At 44.8% G+C, this 14,725-nt stretch overlaps 3 protein-coding genes and 1 long non-coding RNA gene across 5 annotated transcripts; 1 reads left to right on the plus strand and 3 right to left on the minus strand.

Annotated features, from left to right (window-relative positions):
• Positions 1-417: 417 nt before the first annotated feature.
• LOC9634630 (puromycin-sensitive aminopeptidase) lies at positions 418-1,414 on the minus strand. The gene is made up of 4 exons (XM_024670611.1): positions 1,288-1,414; positions 1,160-1,198; positions 838-1,105; positions 418-770 (listed from the first exon to the last, which is right to left on the minus strand). The coding sequence occupies exons 3-4, from the start codon at positions 1,037-1,039 to the stop codon at positions 535-537; spliced, it is 438 nt and encodes a 145-aa protein (XP_024526379.1). The 5' UTR covers positions 1,040-1,105; positions 1,160-1,198; positions 1,288-1,414; the 3' UTR covers positions 418-534.
• A 263-nt stretch (positions 1,415-1,677) lies between these two features.
• Positions 1,678-2,531, minus strand: LOC112344927 (isonitrile hydratase-like). The gene is made up of 2 exons (XM_024670546.1): positions 2,183-2,531; positions 1,678-2,115 (listed from the first exon to the last, which is right to left on the minus strand). Exons 1-2 carry the CDS (start codon positions 2,465-2,467, stop codon positions 1,744-1,746), a joined length of 657 nt encoding a protein of 218 aa, XP_024526314.1. The 5' UTR covers positions 2,468-2,531; the 3' UTR covers positions 1,678-1,743.
• Positions 2,532-5,481: 2,950 nt separating this feature from the next.
• LOC9635992 lies at positions 5,482-6,487 on the plus strand. Of its 2 annotated transcripts, XR_002991891.1 has the most exons (6): positions 5,482-5,583; positions 5,639-5,884; positions 5,941-6,044; positions 6,103-6,135; positions 6,187-6,262; positions 6,339-6,487. It is a non-coding gene; the product is annotated as an uncharacterized LOC9635992 (long non-coding RNA). The 2 variants fall into 2 exon arrangements; XR_002991890.1 differs by having other exon boundaries at positions 6,103-6,262.
• A 2,234-nt stretch (positions 6,488-8,721) lies between these two features.
• Positions 8,722-14,255, minus strand: LOC9634631 (puromycin-sensitive aminopeptidase). The gene is made up of 33 exons (XM_024670509.1): positions 14,197-14,255; positions 13,981-14,089; positions 13,816-13,878; positions 13,737-13,775; positions 13,538-13,675; positions 13,415-13,490; positions 13,157-13,347; positions 13,029-13,106; positions 12,873-12,980; positions 12,607-12,819; positions 12,492-12,553; positions 12,417-12,444; positions 12,279-12,365; positions 12,200-12,225; positions 12,089-12,152; positions 11,955-12,035; positions 11,847-11,894; positions 11,780-11,798; positions 11,707-11,711; positions 11,581-11,649; positions 11,426-11,535; positions 11,299-11,379; positions 11,063-11,249; positions 10,720-11,010; positions 10,525-10,671; positions 10,385-10,469; positions 10,157-10,332; positions 9,994-10,104; positions 9,823-9,939; positions 9,706-9,777; positions 9,540-9,643; positions 9,172-9,468; positions 8,722-9,105 (listed from the first exon to the last, which is right to left on the minus strand). The coding sequence occupies exons 2-31, from the start codon at positions 14,071-14,073 to the stop codon at positions 9,563-9,565; spliced, it is 2,946 nt and encodes a 981-aa protein (XP_024526277.1). The 5' UTR covers positions 14,074-14,089; positions 14,197-14,255; the 3' UTR covers positions 8,722-9,105; positions 9,172-9,468; positions 9,540-9,562.
• Between the last annotated feature and the right edge of the window lie 470 nt (positions 14,256-14,725).

The raw sequence follows: 14,725 nt of genomic DNA on the forward strand, positions 1-14,725 counted from the left end.
TACCTTATTTTGACAATTATGGTTAATCACTAGGACTTATACTTACTTTCTCTTATTTTCAATCTAGAGGCATATCTCTTATTAAATGGATATCTAAAGTCTCACAAGAAAGTATTTCATTTATTCAATCATCAAGGTTAAAACCATAAGTTCCCATGATGACCCAACATCAAAAAGCATGTAAAATGTTTAGTTAGTAAGACAATAAATTTTACTTTAGTAGAGAAAATAATTCAAAGTAGTAGTTAATGCCGTCCGCAGGCAAGGATCCTTATCGGCACTGGGCAAGATTAGCTCAAATTTGTTGTCATCCCAGACAATATGAGGCGATCAAGAACACGAATCCCTCTAAACGCCCCATCCAAATCGCACTAGAAAATTCGGCCCAGCTCTCTAATTGCAAGTAGCTGGATAAAGAACGATATAATTTCCTCTCTTTAGTTAGCTAGTGTCTCTCTTGGTGAAAAGCTTAAAAGCCAAATGCCAAGGTTGACCAAGCCACGATAAGTCGAACACTTGGACTTTCTTAAGTCACTAGGAAAGACAATAGCACGTCAGAAACGCCCTCCTTATCACATTTGATCCATTCTTCTCCTGAAACGACCTCCTTATCACATCCAGAACCCTGAGAAAAGGCTGAACAGGAAGTGACTTCAGCGTCAGATGACGGCTGGTGACCGCAACTTCTTCCAGCTCCCGTTCTTCGTCGTTGATTTTAACAAAGAGAAGTTTCACGTCACGACCATCCAACACCAATGGCGGGCTTTCACCTGCATGGCTTCTGGTTAATGACTACCAAGATAGCGAACGAAACAACGAAAATGAAAAAGAAAATACTTGAGTTTCTCGGCAAAACCCGGATCTTAAACACCACGGTTGTCTTTTTCTCAAACAGAACAAATTTCAGCTCGACCTGGATAGAAGGTGGACAAAACGAAATCAGCATCCAATTAGTACGGTGCGATACCGTGTCAAAGTGATAGCCAGTGGGCTTGTAATATTTCAAAAAGCTCTCCTTGGGAGCCTCTTTGACAGCCATCTCTTCAGCTACAGGCGAAGCTCCAACACTCACTGTGGAGAATCGGCTAGACCCTGCAAAAGCATGCTACAGTTCGACATGCCTTAGTCACGAAAATGGAAAAAAACAAAAAAAACGTACCGGCAATTTCAATCGGCTTCCGCGCACGCAACCAAGTTCCTACATTTTTTGTTCGAAGATGAGAACCAAAAACAATGCTTGAAACGAATTTCGAAGACAAGGCAAACGTGGAACTGGGTTTACAGTACCGAATGAAGCTCCTTGCGTGCAAACGAGAGTAGCAAATTCAGAGGAAGTAAATTGACATGAAAAGGAAGAACCGAGAGAGAACAAACAAATCTGAAGCAAGAAGAAATAAAGCACCGGGAAAGCTCTGGTGGCTAATGACAGTCGCGAGGAGACGGCCAAGACGAAACTAAGCCCTGGTCTCTGGCAAGGCGCCATGACGGTGGCCATTTCTCCTCTAAACCCCTAAAATCCAAAGACACAACACAGGCAGCTTCATTCTTTTAGAATCTTTACTGCTCGAGATCATCAAAGCACGAATGCGCTGCGCACAAAATTGCGAAAAACCTCTCGAGCAAATATTATCGCCCACTGAGGTATCTAAGGATTAAAAGTTACTAAGGACAGAGAAGTTACTAAGGATTTAAAATTTATTACTAATCATTGATAAGACGATTTGCATTCAAGAAGAGATGGGATTATTTGGGATTATCGATCCACAGCTCATGGGCAAGCTTGACAATCTCCTCCCCGGCGTTGCAAGGAGAACCAGCATCGTATGGCGGCTGCGGATCATACTCGATCATCAGCTGCACCGCTTTGGCAATCTTCTCATTCGTGATGATCGAGGCCAAGTAGATGGCCATGTCGATCCCTGAAGAAACTCCTGCAGCGGTCACGATCTTTCCCTGCTTGATGTACCTCTGGCTCGTCACCTTGGCACCATATTCCTTAAGCTGCGGATACGCGGCCCAGTGCGTCGTGGCTTTCACGCCCTTGAGCAATCCCGCCGCGCCGAGGATCAGAGCTCCAGTGCACACTGAAGTGGTGAATGTTGTGCATTCGTGAGCCTGGAAGATCGACACAAGAACAAGCAGGGCTGGATCGATCGAAATGGATGAAGAAACGAGCAATTACCTTGCGGATGTAGTCGAGGAGTGGCTTGTGATCTAACGGCAGGAGCTTGGGAGTGCCTCCTGGAACTAGCAGAATGTCAGGATTGGGCAGATCTTCAAAGCTGGCGCTTGCTTCAATCTTGAATCTGCCTTCGTCTGCAACAACGAGGCCCGGCTTGTCGCTCACGAAGGTAACGCTCACTCCCGGGAGGCGATGGAGCGCTTCATACGGCCCAATTGCATCCAACACAGTGATGTTGTTGAAGATTGGAATGGCTACCTGGATTTTCGATCCCATTGGCTTCATGCTCAGTGTTGCTGATTCTTGAGCTGCTGAGATGGGTATTTATCCACTGCTCAAGCTGAACCAGGGGCCCATGTGTTGCACGTGTTTTCGTTCATAAACAAGGTGTAAGTATAAAACATGGGGAGAAGGGCCCCAAATGTCACTATGAACAAGTTCTAGTATTTCAGAGCCACGTCGTGCTCCTCGCTTTGGAAAAGGAAGCTTGTGTTGTTTCCCAAGCTGGCAACCATCGCAAAAGGAAAGTTTTGCAGTGGTTGTGAACTGGGAATCAAGGCCTTCGACAAGTCTGTCCGTCGTGAGCTGAGCAATGCGCCGTGTGCTCGCATGTCCGAAACGGCGATGCCACAGCTCAAGCTCGTCCAGGGTAGGAGCCATGAACGTGAGGAACTGATGAGGGCGTTCAACCACTTCAGCAGCTCGTATTGGCTCCATACAAAGCTTGTATAGACCTTTCAAATGCCAACAAATCCTAAGTCACCCGCGGGAGTGAGCAAAATGCATCCAGATTTGCCGAAACGAATGTCAAATCCAGATTCAGTGAGTTGGCCGACAGAGAGCAAGTTCGCACTTAAGTGTTGGAACAAGGTATACATCATGAATTGTGGTGCTAAAACCACTCTCAAGTTTGAGCAAGATGGTACCTCGACCAGTGACTTGGATCCATCCCCTACTGCAACTGTGGCTGGTGGATCAACATCTTGGAGCGTCTTGAACCACTGAGCGTCGTGCGTCAAGTGATCCGTCGCTCCTGAATCAAAGAAAGACGTTTCTTGATTTTTAGATGCGATATAGAGTGAACGTACTGAGCCAAAAGCTGTTGCATCAGCTTGATGAACCATCAATGCCTTAGCCTTCGTCTTCAGTCATTTCTCTGGGTATTTGAACCAACAGTTGTGTTCAGCATGATTCGTTTTCTTGCAATGTGGGCAGGGGTTGAATTTTCTGGTTGTGCTGGAAGAACTCCCCTGGAACATGACAGTTTCTTCTTGCTTGGCCGAGCTGTGGTATTGTAGGAAGAAGTCTCACTCTTTTCCATCGTTTTTCGTCGCAAGGCAGTGTTGTGTAACGCTGTCATGACTTCTCCCAGGAAATTTGACCACCGGGGACTGTGGGTTGAAGCGACTGGATGGTTGTATCGAAGGTGGAGGGGAGCAAGCTGAGGAGATGCTCATATTCCTCAGCTTCATCCATCTGTGCGCCCACAGCAACTAGTCGTCCAAGATTTGTTTGATGACAGCAACATGGTCATTGGCGGACATTGCCATGGAGTAGAGCTTCTGGCGAAGATGCATGCGATTAGCAGGTGTCTGCTGTTCATGAATTGCTGTAAGGGTTGCCCACACCTCACATGCTTTTGTGCAATGTGATACTACTCAAAAGTCTCGTGTGTGTAAGGCTTGGAAAACCTTGCCAAGGGCTTTGCAATTAATCACAGCCCATTTGTCCTGTCCTGCTCATCTTGGGAGCTGTTCAAGGTCTTTTGTGGGGCATGGTCACACCCCACAGCCTTTGTTCATCCAAATAACATTTGATGTGAATGTGTTTAAAATGTATAGTAGAGATGGTGGGTAAGTTGGGTATAATTAACTATCTTAAGGCATAGTTTAGCTCTTGCCTGTCCTTATTATGTGGTTTAAGTTTAATTTCTATACCATGCTAGCTTGTGGGGTATTGATATGTTATATAGGCCATTAATATACATAAATAATGCCAAATTTTATTTGATTCCATTTTACATGTTAATTATAGCATTAGGATGTTAAAAGCTTTAGAACTGTTTAATGTCATTCTGTGTTCTTATCCCTTTTCTCCTTAAGATGAACACTCAAGAAAATCTTTGTGTTCTAGTTCCTTTGTTCTTTAGCTATAAATTTAGTTGTTAAGCTTTATTCCTTTATTCAATGGCCTAAAGCTCTAAAACTCAAGTTTTACTCTACTATCATTAGACATATACACCATTACTTTCACTTCCAAATTCTTTGGAACCATTTATTGTTAAGACTGGAAAAATCAGTAACTGTAATAGGAGAGAGATGAGAAGGGAGGGAGGAGGAGAATTCATCACCTTTAAAGGCTACCTAACCAAGCAATCAATCTCCTTGCCCTAATTCACCTTATCTTGCTGCTGTGTGAGCATGCTGATGCATTCTATGCTACTCTCTTTATCTCCTCGTCATTCTAGATCGTACTCCTCTGATACCATGTTATGATGTTCAATTGAGATTGAATTGTTGAGCTTGAAATTCACAACATGGTATCAGAGGAGTATGATCTAAGATGACAAGGAGACCGGAGAGAGTAGCTTAGGATGCATCAGCATGCTCATGCAACACTCACAAGATGAATTAGGGCAAGGAGATTGATCACCATGTTTGTGCACAATCATGCCAAGGTCTCTGTCTGGGACAGGCTTGGGCCACACCAAGAGGGTGCAGCCCGTGCAGCCAAAAATCGGAAGCGTAATGGGCAAAATGCCAAGAAAAAGAAGGACAAAAAGCACAAGGATAATAGCTTGTGTAATATTTGCAAGAAACCACACTTGTAGTCATCTTTGTATTTTTGGCTGTGTTGCTTATGCTTTTGTCACCAAGAAGCATGGCACCAAACTTGAAGATTGCAGCGTGAAGGCTATTCTCATTGGCTATGGTGACTAGAAATGAAGGCTTACAAGCTCTACAGCCTTTCCAGTTCAAAGATCTTTCACAGTCATGATGTGATCTTTGACAAGTCTCAGACTTTATGCTACTTACAATCTTCCCACAGCAATCGAGCCCCCAGTCAAGTGTCAATAGTTTGTGACAATTGACAGTGATGGAGAAGAAGACACCTCTACTTCTAGGTTCTTGTTTATTTCTTCACAGCTACCATCGTCTCCTCTGTAGACGGAGCCGATCGGCTTTCAGTTTTCATGAAGGAAAACTGGATGAAGAACCGCTGCGAGCTGCCGTCAGTAAGAGACCCCCCACAATGATCAGGTCCACAGCATGCCAGCATCACTGCCGGAGTACTGTGGACCTGATCATCGTTTGAGCCAAATGAGCGCGATCCATGCCCAGTGTTATGGGAGATTTCTAGGTTTTTCCGGGGATCTAGGGAACCCGGCGGCCGTTCTCCCGGTTTGTTGTGTCTAGTTTTCTCTACAAGCTCTCGTTTTTCTCTCTTTTTCTTTAGGGAATCCTCACGGATTGTCCATCCAAGCTGCTGCTTTCTAGGTTTGTTGTGTTTCGGGAGGTCGAGAAGGCCGAATCTCAAGGAGACGGCCAAAGATTCCCCTGTCTAACTGTGCAAGCTTGTTTTTTTTCTCTCGTCTTTACTGAGTTTGCTGGTGCAGGTTTGTTGTTGAGTTTCGTCTCTTAGCTCCGCTGTGAACGCTTTTTCCAGTGATGAAGACCAGATCATCTCCAGGAATTCTCTCAGGTGTGCAGTGTTTTAAACTGGATGGATTTGATCTTTTCCTGTTTTTCTTTGTTTAGGGGGTATCGATCGAGTGAAGACTACATATCCATATGTAGCAGTTAAAAAAGCAGACAGAGAGCATGGAGGATATCCAATGGACAGGTTTTGCTATGAAAGAAATGTAAGCTTTATATTTGTCTCGGGCTTTGTAATATTGTTTTTCTTTGTGTAATTTCTAGGGACGAAAGGCCTATTTTCCTCGGCCTGCATAGGTAATTTTTCCCCCTTACCTAAAGAGTGTGCGTTTGGAAGAGGCACAATAGGCATATCAACAAAAGAAACCAAATATGTAGTTTCTACTAAATGGTGCTAAAGCAAAATTCAGTAAAACAATTAAAGGTATGTTTTGGGTCACTATTGGACAGTAAGTTTTCCTTTTGTTTCTTTTCTTTAATTTTAGTTTTTTATTTTTCAGGAATTCTACTTTGGATAACATCTCAATTGGATTCAACCATTTACTTTTTTTTTATTGCCTTCCGGATGAGTTTGACAACGGGTTGGCAATAGACTAGTTTATCACAAAGTATTCTTTCTTGCGTTTACATGTAAAATAATATTTTCTTGCTTTTGTTGCAGTAAATGCGAAGCCTTTCTTGTACAAATTGCAGCTATTATAAGTTTAGAATAGTAGAGAGAGTTTTTTTGATAGATAATATATAAAAGTCTCGATGCTACAATTGCTTTAATGATAGCTCACTTTGAGAGCTTGCATTGCCTTTTTTCCAATGGCTATCACCTCGGCTTCGCCTCGTCCTACTAAAGTTAGTGTTGGCTCCAGGAATGTGAACTGCCATGGAACTCCTGGGATGGAATTGAGGAGCTCATCACTCGTGTTCTTCTATTTCACAGCCTCCATCATGTGAAGCACTAGACAACCTTTAACTCAGCTCAAGTATGACAATGGCACACCATGGAAACTCATCTTGAATTGAAACTCAAAAGTTCCTTAAGACTAAAGGCAAACAACTGCTGGATCTCAGGCCCAAGATTGCCGTGGGTAAACTTGGTTTTGAATAAAAATTAATGCTTTCTGAGATCAAGTCATAGTTTAAGCATTAACATCAATGCTTTATTAAGGTTAACTTGCTAGAGTTTGTTCTTTAGCAAGAGGTAAATGAAAGTCTTCAAAAACTGCATTGGACTTCCATTGACTGACGTTGACTTTGAGCTCTCAGGTCAGCTGGTGCATGTTCCCGAGTTTTCTTTTTTTCATTTTGCTGCAGTCGAAAGCATAGAAAATCGTGGTAGGCCATAGGAGGAACGATCTAGTTGTTTATGTTTTGAGGGATTTGCAAAAGCTTCCCACAATATTTGTTGCTCAAGGATATTATCTATCCATCGTTTATAATCTTGTGGTACCCAACCTCGAAGCATGTGACAAATGACTGCAAGTGTTTGTGAAATTTGCTAACGAAAGAACGAGGATTTACTTTGGCATTGATCAAATTCGCGAGAATAGTTCCTGGATGCTGCCCTTCTGGACGTCACCCGCGCATATCTGCGAGAAAGAGCTTCCACTGTTCTAAGAGAATCCTCGTCTGATCAGCAAGACATTTACCTCCACGATTTTCTCTGAGGCTTCCGGGACCACGATCGCTTCCACGCAAACTTCCGCGACCTGATCCACGAGCCGCAAGACCTTTTAGATGCATGCTTTCCTGCTAGAGTTTCTTACCTTTGATCGACTGATACCACCTATGAAGAGCGAGTCGGCTGGCCTCATGACGAGAGCCTCATCCTGGAACAAAAAGAAACGTTATCTCTAAGAAACTTAGGAGAGAATAGCAACGCTTACAGCGGGTGCGTTCTCTCGTAGACCAGCAGGCCTTACGATAGTGTACTCAAGCCCTGAGCGTTGCAATGCAAGCTCTGCCTGCCTTTTCCTGAGGAAGCATAAAACGAGTGAGACAACATTCTTGTGAAGTTGAAGCCTGTTTCGCTTACCACCACAGAATGGGGATTATCTGGAGGAATGACGAGACTCCTATCGACGTAACCAGTATAAACCGCGAGCTAAATGTCAGTCTGGATAGACAATACTTTGCTTGCTACCTTTTTCACTTGTCCTTGGTTCTTGGCTGCCGAGATAAGGTTCACAACTCCTTCATACTCGATCTGCAAAAAATCACTCAGTGTCAAAGAGAATGTGATTAACAACTTAAGAACCTGGTAAGTCTTCATAATATCCAGCGGGAAAAACTTCGTCCCAATGGCACACACGACCGCATTACTGTAAAGCTTGCATTAGACTGGAAGATGAGAACGAGCCAAACGTACCTATCACCCAGTGCTTGCTTGAGAGTTTCGTATTTACAAATGTCGCCACGGACAGCCTGCTTGTCCAGAAAGAAGACACGATACCAGACAACGCAGTGACACCAGCAGCACAAATTTCAACTTACAGTCACGTTGCCCTGCTCGTTGAATCGATTGGCCTTATCACGACACAATGCTCGCACTTTAGCACCTCCTTTCGAGAGCTTTTCCATCACGAGCCTGAGTTTAGAGAATCAAAACTTGGTTACAAAGGCAAAAACGAAAAAAAAAGCAAGAACGGAAAAACGAACTCACGAACCTTCCAGTTCTTCCCCAGGCACCGGCCACGAAAACCTTGAGATCAGCAAACCGCCCTTGATCGTGCCGAGGTTGCTCCTTTGGTTCCGTGCCATCTTGATCTTGCTCCTTTGGTTCCGTGCCATCTTGATCGTGCCGGGGCTGCTCCTTTGATTTCTTGCCATCTTGATCGTGCCGGGGATGCTCCTTTGATTTTATGCCTTTAGACGAATCCACGGGAGCGCTGCCAGAAACTTCTTTCGAGACTGCCTCAGCCCCAGCTTCTACGTTCTCTTTCAAATCTCCTCCCAAAGAAGAGATGCCCTCGAGCCGATCTCTCTCTTCTGACTCTTCCACTCCATCGTCAGCTTCGTTCTCCTCTCTCAAATCACCTGGCAAAGAAGAGACGGCCTCGGGCTCTTCCGACTCCTCAACTCCATCCTCGCCATCATCCGACGCAGCATCCTCGTCGGAGATTTCTTCATCCAGCGCATTATCGAGCAAAGATTTCTCTTGCCGATCTTCCTCAGCCACGTTGGGAGTCGAGCTATCCAGGATGTGAGGCTGCCGGACGAGCTCTTCCTCCACCGGATCATACAGATTACGCTTATTCAGGAGCTTCATATGCCCTGCACAGACCGATGCGATCAACAACAGCCAAGACGCAAGAACAAGAGAAGAAAATTTCCACTCACGAGCTCGCCGATGCTTCGTCCGCGCCACAATCTTCTGCATATCGCGCTTGGTGGTGGTGGTCTTGTTGATCAAAGGCCGGGAGTGCCGGTATGTGTTCGTCCCGGGATGGAGGACGGATATCTTGAGCCGGGCGGACGAGATGAGTGAAGCTTGCGAGGACGATGTCTAGACGAAGCGGTGGTGATTTCTCCGTTGGCGTGGCACCAGCGGCTTGTAGAAAGTGGAAGAATTGAGATGGCTTTTGAGGAGCTGAGTGGTGAAGCTGTATACAATCTTATGGCAAATGCTTGCTCGACCTGAAAAGGTGTGATTTTTCCCAAGCAAATAGCTTGTATATCTATCAAGAAGAATGCAACAACGAGCTTACGATTGCGAACTCCTTGATCTTTCTTACGCTGCCAGGCTCTTGGAGGCGATCTCAAACACATTCTCTGACAGGCCATCGGTTTTAGCAATGCGTTCCAGTTGAGCCTACAAGGACAAAGTCACACACATTTGAGAAGAGAAGACCTGGAAAACAAACAGTGCTTAACCTTAGCCAGCGATTGTCTGCCTTCATCAAAGCGTTTCCACCTCGACAATGACGATATCATTCGCGATGCCACCTGTGAGGACGAAGTTAAGATACGAAGAAACTGTGCTTGAGTTACCTGAGGATTCATTTTGTCCAACTGCAAAGTCACCTCTGCCAGAAACTCATAGCCAGAGCCATCTTTAGCGTGAAAGTTGACAGCGGTCCGACGAAAAGGACCGATCAGAGAATACACCTGTGTAGCAAGGGATGTTTTAGCTCCTGAGAAAGGTGATCTGAAACACGGAACCTTGTTTGGGTTCTTCATATCGAAGGACGGATGATCTAGCAATCGCCTCATGTTCTTAACATTTCCAGGGATATCAGACATAGATTGTAACACCAGCCATTCGTTCACAACCTGCATGGTTTTGCTCAGTCTCCATGAAAAAAGAAGCAAAGGAAATTCTTACCAAAGTTTCGTCCTTCCACTGCTCGTAGAAGTTTGCCAAAGCTTCATCACGCACGTCCCCAGGATTCTGGCAAAGTGAAGAGAGGGCTGCAAATTGATCTGTCATGTTTGTTGCGCTTTTGTATTCCTTCAAAGCAAGCTCAGTAGTGTCCGCCTCGTCCAGAGAGCAGAGGTAGCCTGCAAATCACGCACTCAACTCTAAGAGACAACTATCAAGGAAGCGACTCACCGAGAGCGAGGTTTTTTAAGGATCTCCTGGCTTTGTTTTTGTGATCGAATGTGTAGTGCGGATCAGAACTTCGGTTTTCAGTCACCTGCATCAGAAAACGGATGTCATGGCAGAAACAAACACGATAAGTCTATACTCACAGTTTTCAGGAAATCTTGCTTCAGTTTCGACGCAAGCTCTCTTATCACAAATTTTCGGACAGTATGTACTGCATCTGGATCTGCAACCTCCATCAAGTCCATCAGTTCGCTTTCTCCAGGAAGTGTTAGTGCCTTTGCCACAAATTCCTGTAATATGTCCGTCAGCTAGAGCCTAGAAGCATGAGAAAAACATGCCTTATCTAACGAGGAATCGTTGAGAATACTGCGCATGCCTTCCACAAATGCGGATGGAACCGCGAGCTGTTCGTTTCTTTGTGCTTTCGGAATAAGATCCAGCATAAGTTTTCTTCCCATCGTCTGTCCAGCCTCCCATCTGTTAAACTCGTCGGAGTCATGCGCGAGCAAAAAGAGCAAATCGTCATCCGTCACAGTCGGCGTCACAAGGCGCACGGGAGCACTAAAGTTTCTTAGGAAAGATGGCACAGGTTTCTCAGGCAAATTGAGAAAAGTGAACTCTTGCTCTTCCTGCAAAAGTACACTGGTTAGAACACCAAAACCAAACAAGATGCACCCTCACCTTATCAACAAGAAGTACTGCTGTCTTTGCAGGTCCCCCCGCTGTGTCTTTCAATGACTTGAGTGATCCTCCATCAAACAACTCGGTCAACACCATATCTTCGCCTTTTGAATTTAGCAGACCCACAGCCAATGGTATTAACGTCGGCTCCTTCACAGGTTGCCCAGGTGTAGAAGGAATTTCTTGCCTAAGGAGAAAACGCAGGAGAAATAAAGAATAGAAAGGCCACCTCTTACTTGCACTTTACAGTATAGCTACGAGCTGCAGCATCATACGCTGTCGAAACAGTAAGAATGGGTGTTCCAGCTTGAGAATACCTGTAAGAACATGGTCAGGCAGGTGAACACTTGTGCATTAGCTTACCATCTCAAGAAAACTGAAAGATTGGCGGAATTAGCGTCTCGCATAGCAGCAAAGAAATCCTCGCAAGTTACAGCTTGTCCGTCGTGACGTTCAAAGTACAAGTCCATGCCCTGTGCAACACCGTCTGCAAAGATATAAGAATACTGAACACAAACCTTCCGAAACCCATCTTTCCCAAGCAATGTTTGGTACATGCGAACCACTTCCGCACCCTTTTTATACACCTGTAGACATAGACGTAGAATTAAGACGCCTAACAATATCGTTTTCGAACTTCTTACCGTCACTACGTAAATAGTAAGGACAGATAACAAAATGTCAGTCGCGGCAAAACTACAATTCTAAAGCTCATACCCGTATAGAAGTTGTCCATCTGCAAATAAGCTCATTTTTAGTAAGAGTTTTTGCAAATGAGGAGTACCTTTATGTAAGAATGCGGACGGACAGGGTGCGCCATGGGACCAGCGTCCTATTGCGGACAACAAGGTCAGTGTGATTTGAGGAGAAAGAAGAAAAAAACCTTTGGTACCTCTGAGAATTGTGCTGTTCTGAGAAGAGCGACATCACCGATACGTTTGACAGGTCGAGAGCCCATGTCAGAAGAAAACTCCTGTAACTTGGCATTTCAGTACACAAAGAAACCAACGCAAAAACTATACGCACCTGATCCCTGAAAACTGTAAGACCCTCCTTCAGACTCAATTGAAACCAATCACGGCATGTCACCCTGTATTACATGACTATAGCTAAAGCAGTGACAATGCGACGACGTACCTATTCCCAGTCCAATTGTGGAAGTACTGCAAAGCAAACGTAGAGGTTAGCGGTTGTAGAACCTCTAATTCAGACCAACCTCATGACCGATCACACCCAAAATTGTCGCGTAGTCAACATCTGTAGCAGTTTCAGCAGACGCCAGAACAAGTTTCGAGTTGAATATCTGATACGAATAGAAAAATTAAGTGAATACAACAGCAAAAAGGAGACTCACATTCAAGCTCTTGTTCTCCATAGCACCCCTACACCGTGCATCAGTTACCAAAAACGAACAAAAACAGCATCTTACATGTCGAAATCGGGAACAGCGACAATGTTAAACAGGTCAAGATCATACTCCAACCCATACACCTGTGCGAAGTTGAGATAAAAGAGACAGAGAGAGAAAAAAGACTTCTACTTACATCCTCATCCCACTTCATTGAAAGCTTGAGAGCATGCATAGCATGCTCTGTCTTTGGGACGTCTTGTGCAGGAGTCCAAATCCTCAGTTGAACATCCCTTCCTGAACGCGTTTTAAAAGTATCGTCTCTGGACGTGAGTTGCCCCGCTACCAAGGCAAAGAGGTAGCAAGGCTTTTTGAAAGGATCCTCCCACACAGCATAATGAAATCCATTCTGACCACAGCACGTCAGGCTCTACATAATGCCAGTGAAGAAACAATGCCAACCTCGAGGTCGCCGGAGTCTATAAGGTTGCCATTCGACAAAAGAACGGGACACTGTGCTTTGTCCGCTTCTATCCTGGTAGTAAACTTTGCCATAACGTCTGGCCGATCCTGTAATAGCTCGCCAGAATGTCAGCCAAACATTGTCACAAAAAAGACCTGGTAAAAGGTTATCTTTCTAAAACCTTCAGCTTCGCATTGTGTACAAAACATGCCGCTGGAAGACTTGTAGAGCCCCTGTTGGAGAAAAAAAAGTAACCATACTAAAAAAACTTGATCCCACTTACTTCGAGAGACAAGTTAGTCTCCGGGTGTATCTCAGAGCCAATCTCTAAATCAAAAGGCTGAACAGGAAGTGACTTCAACGTCAGATGACGGCTGGTCAGCTCAACTTCTTCCAGCTTCCGTTCTTCGCCGTTGATTTTAACAAAGAGAAGTTTCACGTCACGACCATCCAAAACCAATGGCGGGCTTTCACCTGCATGGCTTCTGGTTAATGACTACCAAGATAGCGAACGAAACAACGAAAGTGAAAAAGAAAATACTTGAGTTTCTCGGCAAAACCCGGATCTTAGACACCACGGTTGTCTTTTTCTCAGACAGAACAAATTTCAGCTCGACCTGGGTGGAAAAAACGAAATCAGCATCCAAGTAGTACGGTGCGTTACCGTGTCAAAGTGATAGCCAGTGGGCTTGTAATCCTTCAAAAAAATCTCCTTGGGAGCCTCCTTGACAGCCATCTCTTCAGCTACAGGAGAAGCTCCAACACTCACTGTGGAGAATTGGCTAGACCCTGCAAAAGCACGCTACAGTTCACGACATGTGTTAGTCCGTAAGATTCACGAAAATGAAAGAAAAAACAAGTACCGGCAATTTCAATCGGCTTCCGCGCACGCAACCAAGTTCCTTCATGATGAGAACCATAAACAATGCTTGAAACATCTACCTTGAATTTCGAAGACAAGGCAAACGCGGAACTGGATTTACAGTACCGAGTGAAGCTCCTTACCTGCAAAAGCACGTAGCAAATTAGAGGAAGTAAAATTGACATGAAAAGGAAGAACCGAGAGAGAACAAAAAGAAGAATCTGAAGCAAGAAGAAATAAAGCACCGGGAAAGCTCTGGTGGCTAATGACAGTCGCGAGGAGACGGCCAAGACGAAACTAAGCCCTGGTCTCTGGCAAGGCGCCATGACGGTGGCCATTTCTCCTCTAAAACCCCTAAAATCCAAAGACACAACACAGGCAGCTCCACTCTTTGAGAATCTCTACTGCTGGAGATCATCAAAGCACGAATGCGCTGCGCACAAAATCGCGAAAAACCTCACCCGATCGGCGCCCACGCCCAGCGCCTCGAGCAAATATTATCACTCAGCTCCTCTTTTAGGTCAACACGGCACTAAAAGTTAGCGAGGTATCTAAGGATTAAAAGTTACGAAGGACTAAAAGTTACTAAGAGAATTACCAAGGATTTAAAAGTCCTGCGACCAAGTTCTGAGGAGACTGATTTAATCTTCCTTTGCCTGACAGAAAGGATCGATCACCTCATTGATAAGACGATTTTCATTCAAGAACAGACTGAGCCTCGTCTCAAGGAACATTGTTTTGTTTTGCAGGAAAGACGAGCTTTTCTCCACTGGACAACCTTTAAATCTGCTATGGCCAGTTCGCACATAGCACCTTATGGAAATTGCTACTGAGCCTTACACCGCCCATCTCTATGCTTGTCCTGGCTCCAGTCGAACTGCTCTACTTGCAAAATAGAAGAACGTGAGTGATGAGCTCATCGATTCCATCCTGGGAGTTCCACGACAGTTCATGTTCCCAGAGCCAGTGCTAACTTTAGCAGGACGAGAT

This window comes from Selaginella moellendorffii, unplaced genomic scaffold (genome assembly GCF_000143415.4).
Source record: "Selaginella moellendorffii unplaced genomic scaffold, v1.0 SELMOscaffold_6, whole genome shotgun sequence".
NCBI classification, from domain to species: domain Eukaryota; kingdom Viridiplantae; phylum Streptophyta; class Lycopodiopsida; order Selaginellales; family Selaginellaceae; genus Selaginella; species Selaginella moellendorffii.

Coding starts and splice junctions, on each gene's coding strand:
- LOC9634630 (XM_024670611.1), bottom strand. CDS start 1,039: ATGGCTGTCAAAGAGGCTCCCAAGGAGAGCTTTTTGAAATATTACAAG. Junction 771..837: donor GGTTTTGCCGAGAAACTCAA/GTATTTTCTTTT, acceptor GAAGCCATGCAG/GTGAAAGCCCGCCATTGGTG.
- LOC112344927 (XM_024670546.1), bottom strand. CDS start 2,467: ATGAAGCCAATGGGATCGAAAATCCAGGTAGCCATTCCAATCTTCAAC. Junction 2,116..2,182: donor TCCTCGACTACATCCGCAAG/GTAATTGCTCGT, acceptor TCGATCTTCCAG/GCTCACGAATGCACAACATT.
- LOC9634631 (XM_024670509.1), bottom strand. CDS start 14,073: ATGGCCACCGTCATGGCGCCTTGCCAGAGACCAGGGCTTAGTTTCGTC. Junction 11,895..11,954: donor GAACAGCACAATTCTCAGAG/GTACCAAAGGTT, acceptor TGTCCGCAATAG/GACGCTGGTCCCATGGCGCA. Junction 9,940..9,993: donor ATATGAAGAACCCAAACAAG/GTTCCGTGTTTC, acceptor CTTGCTACACAG/GTGTATTCTCTGATCGGTCC.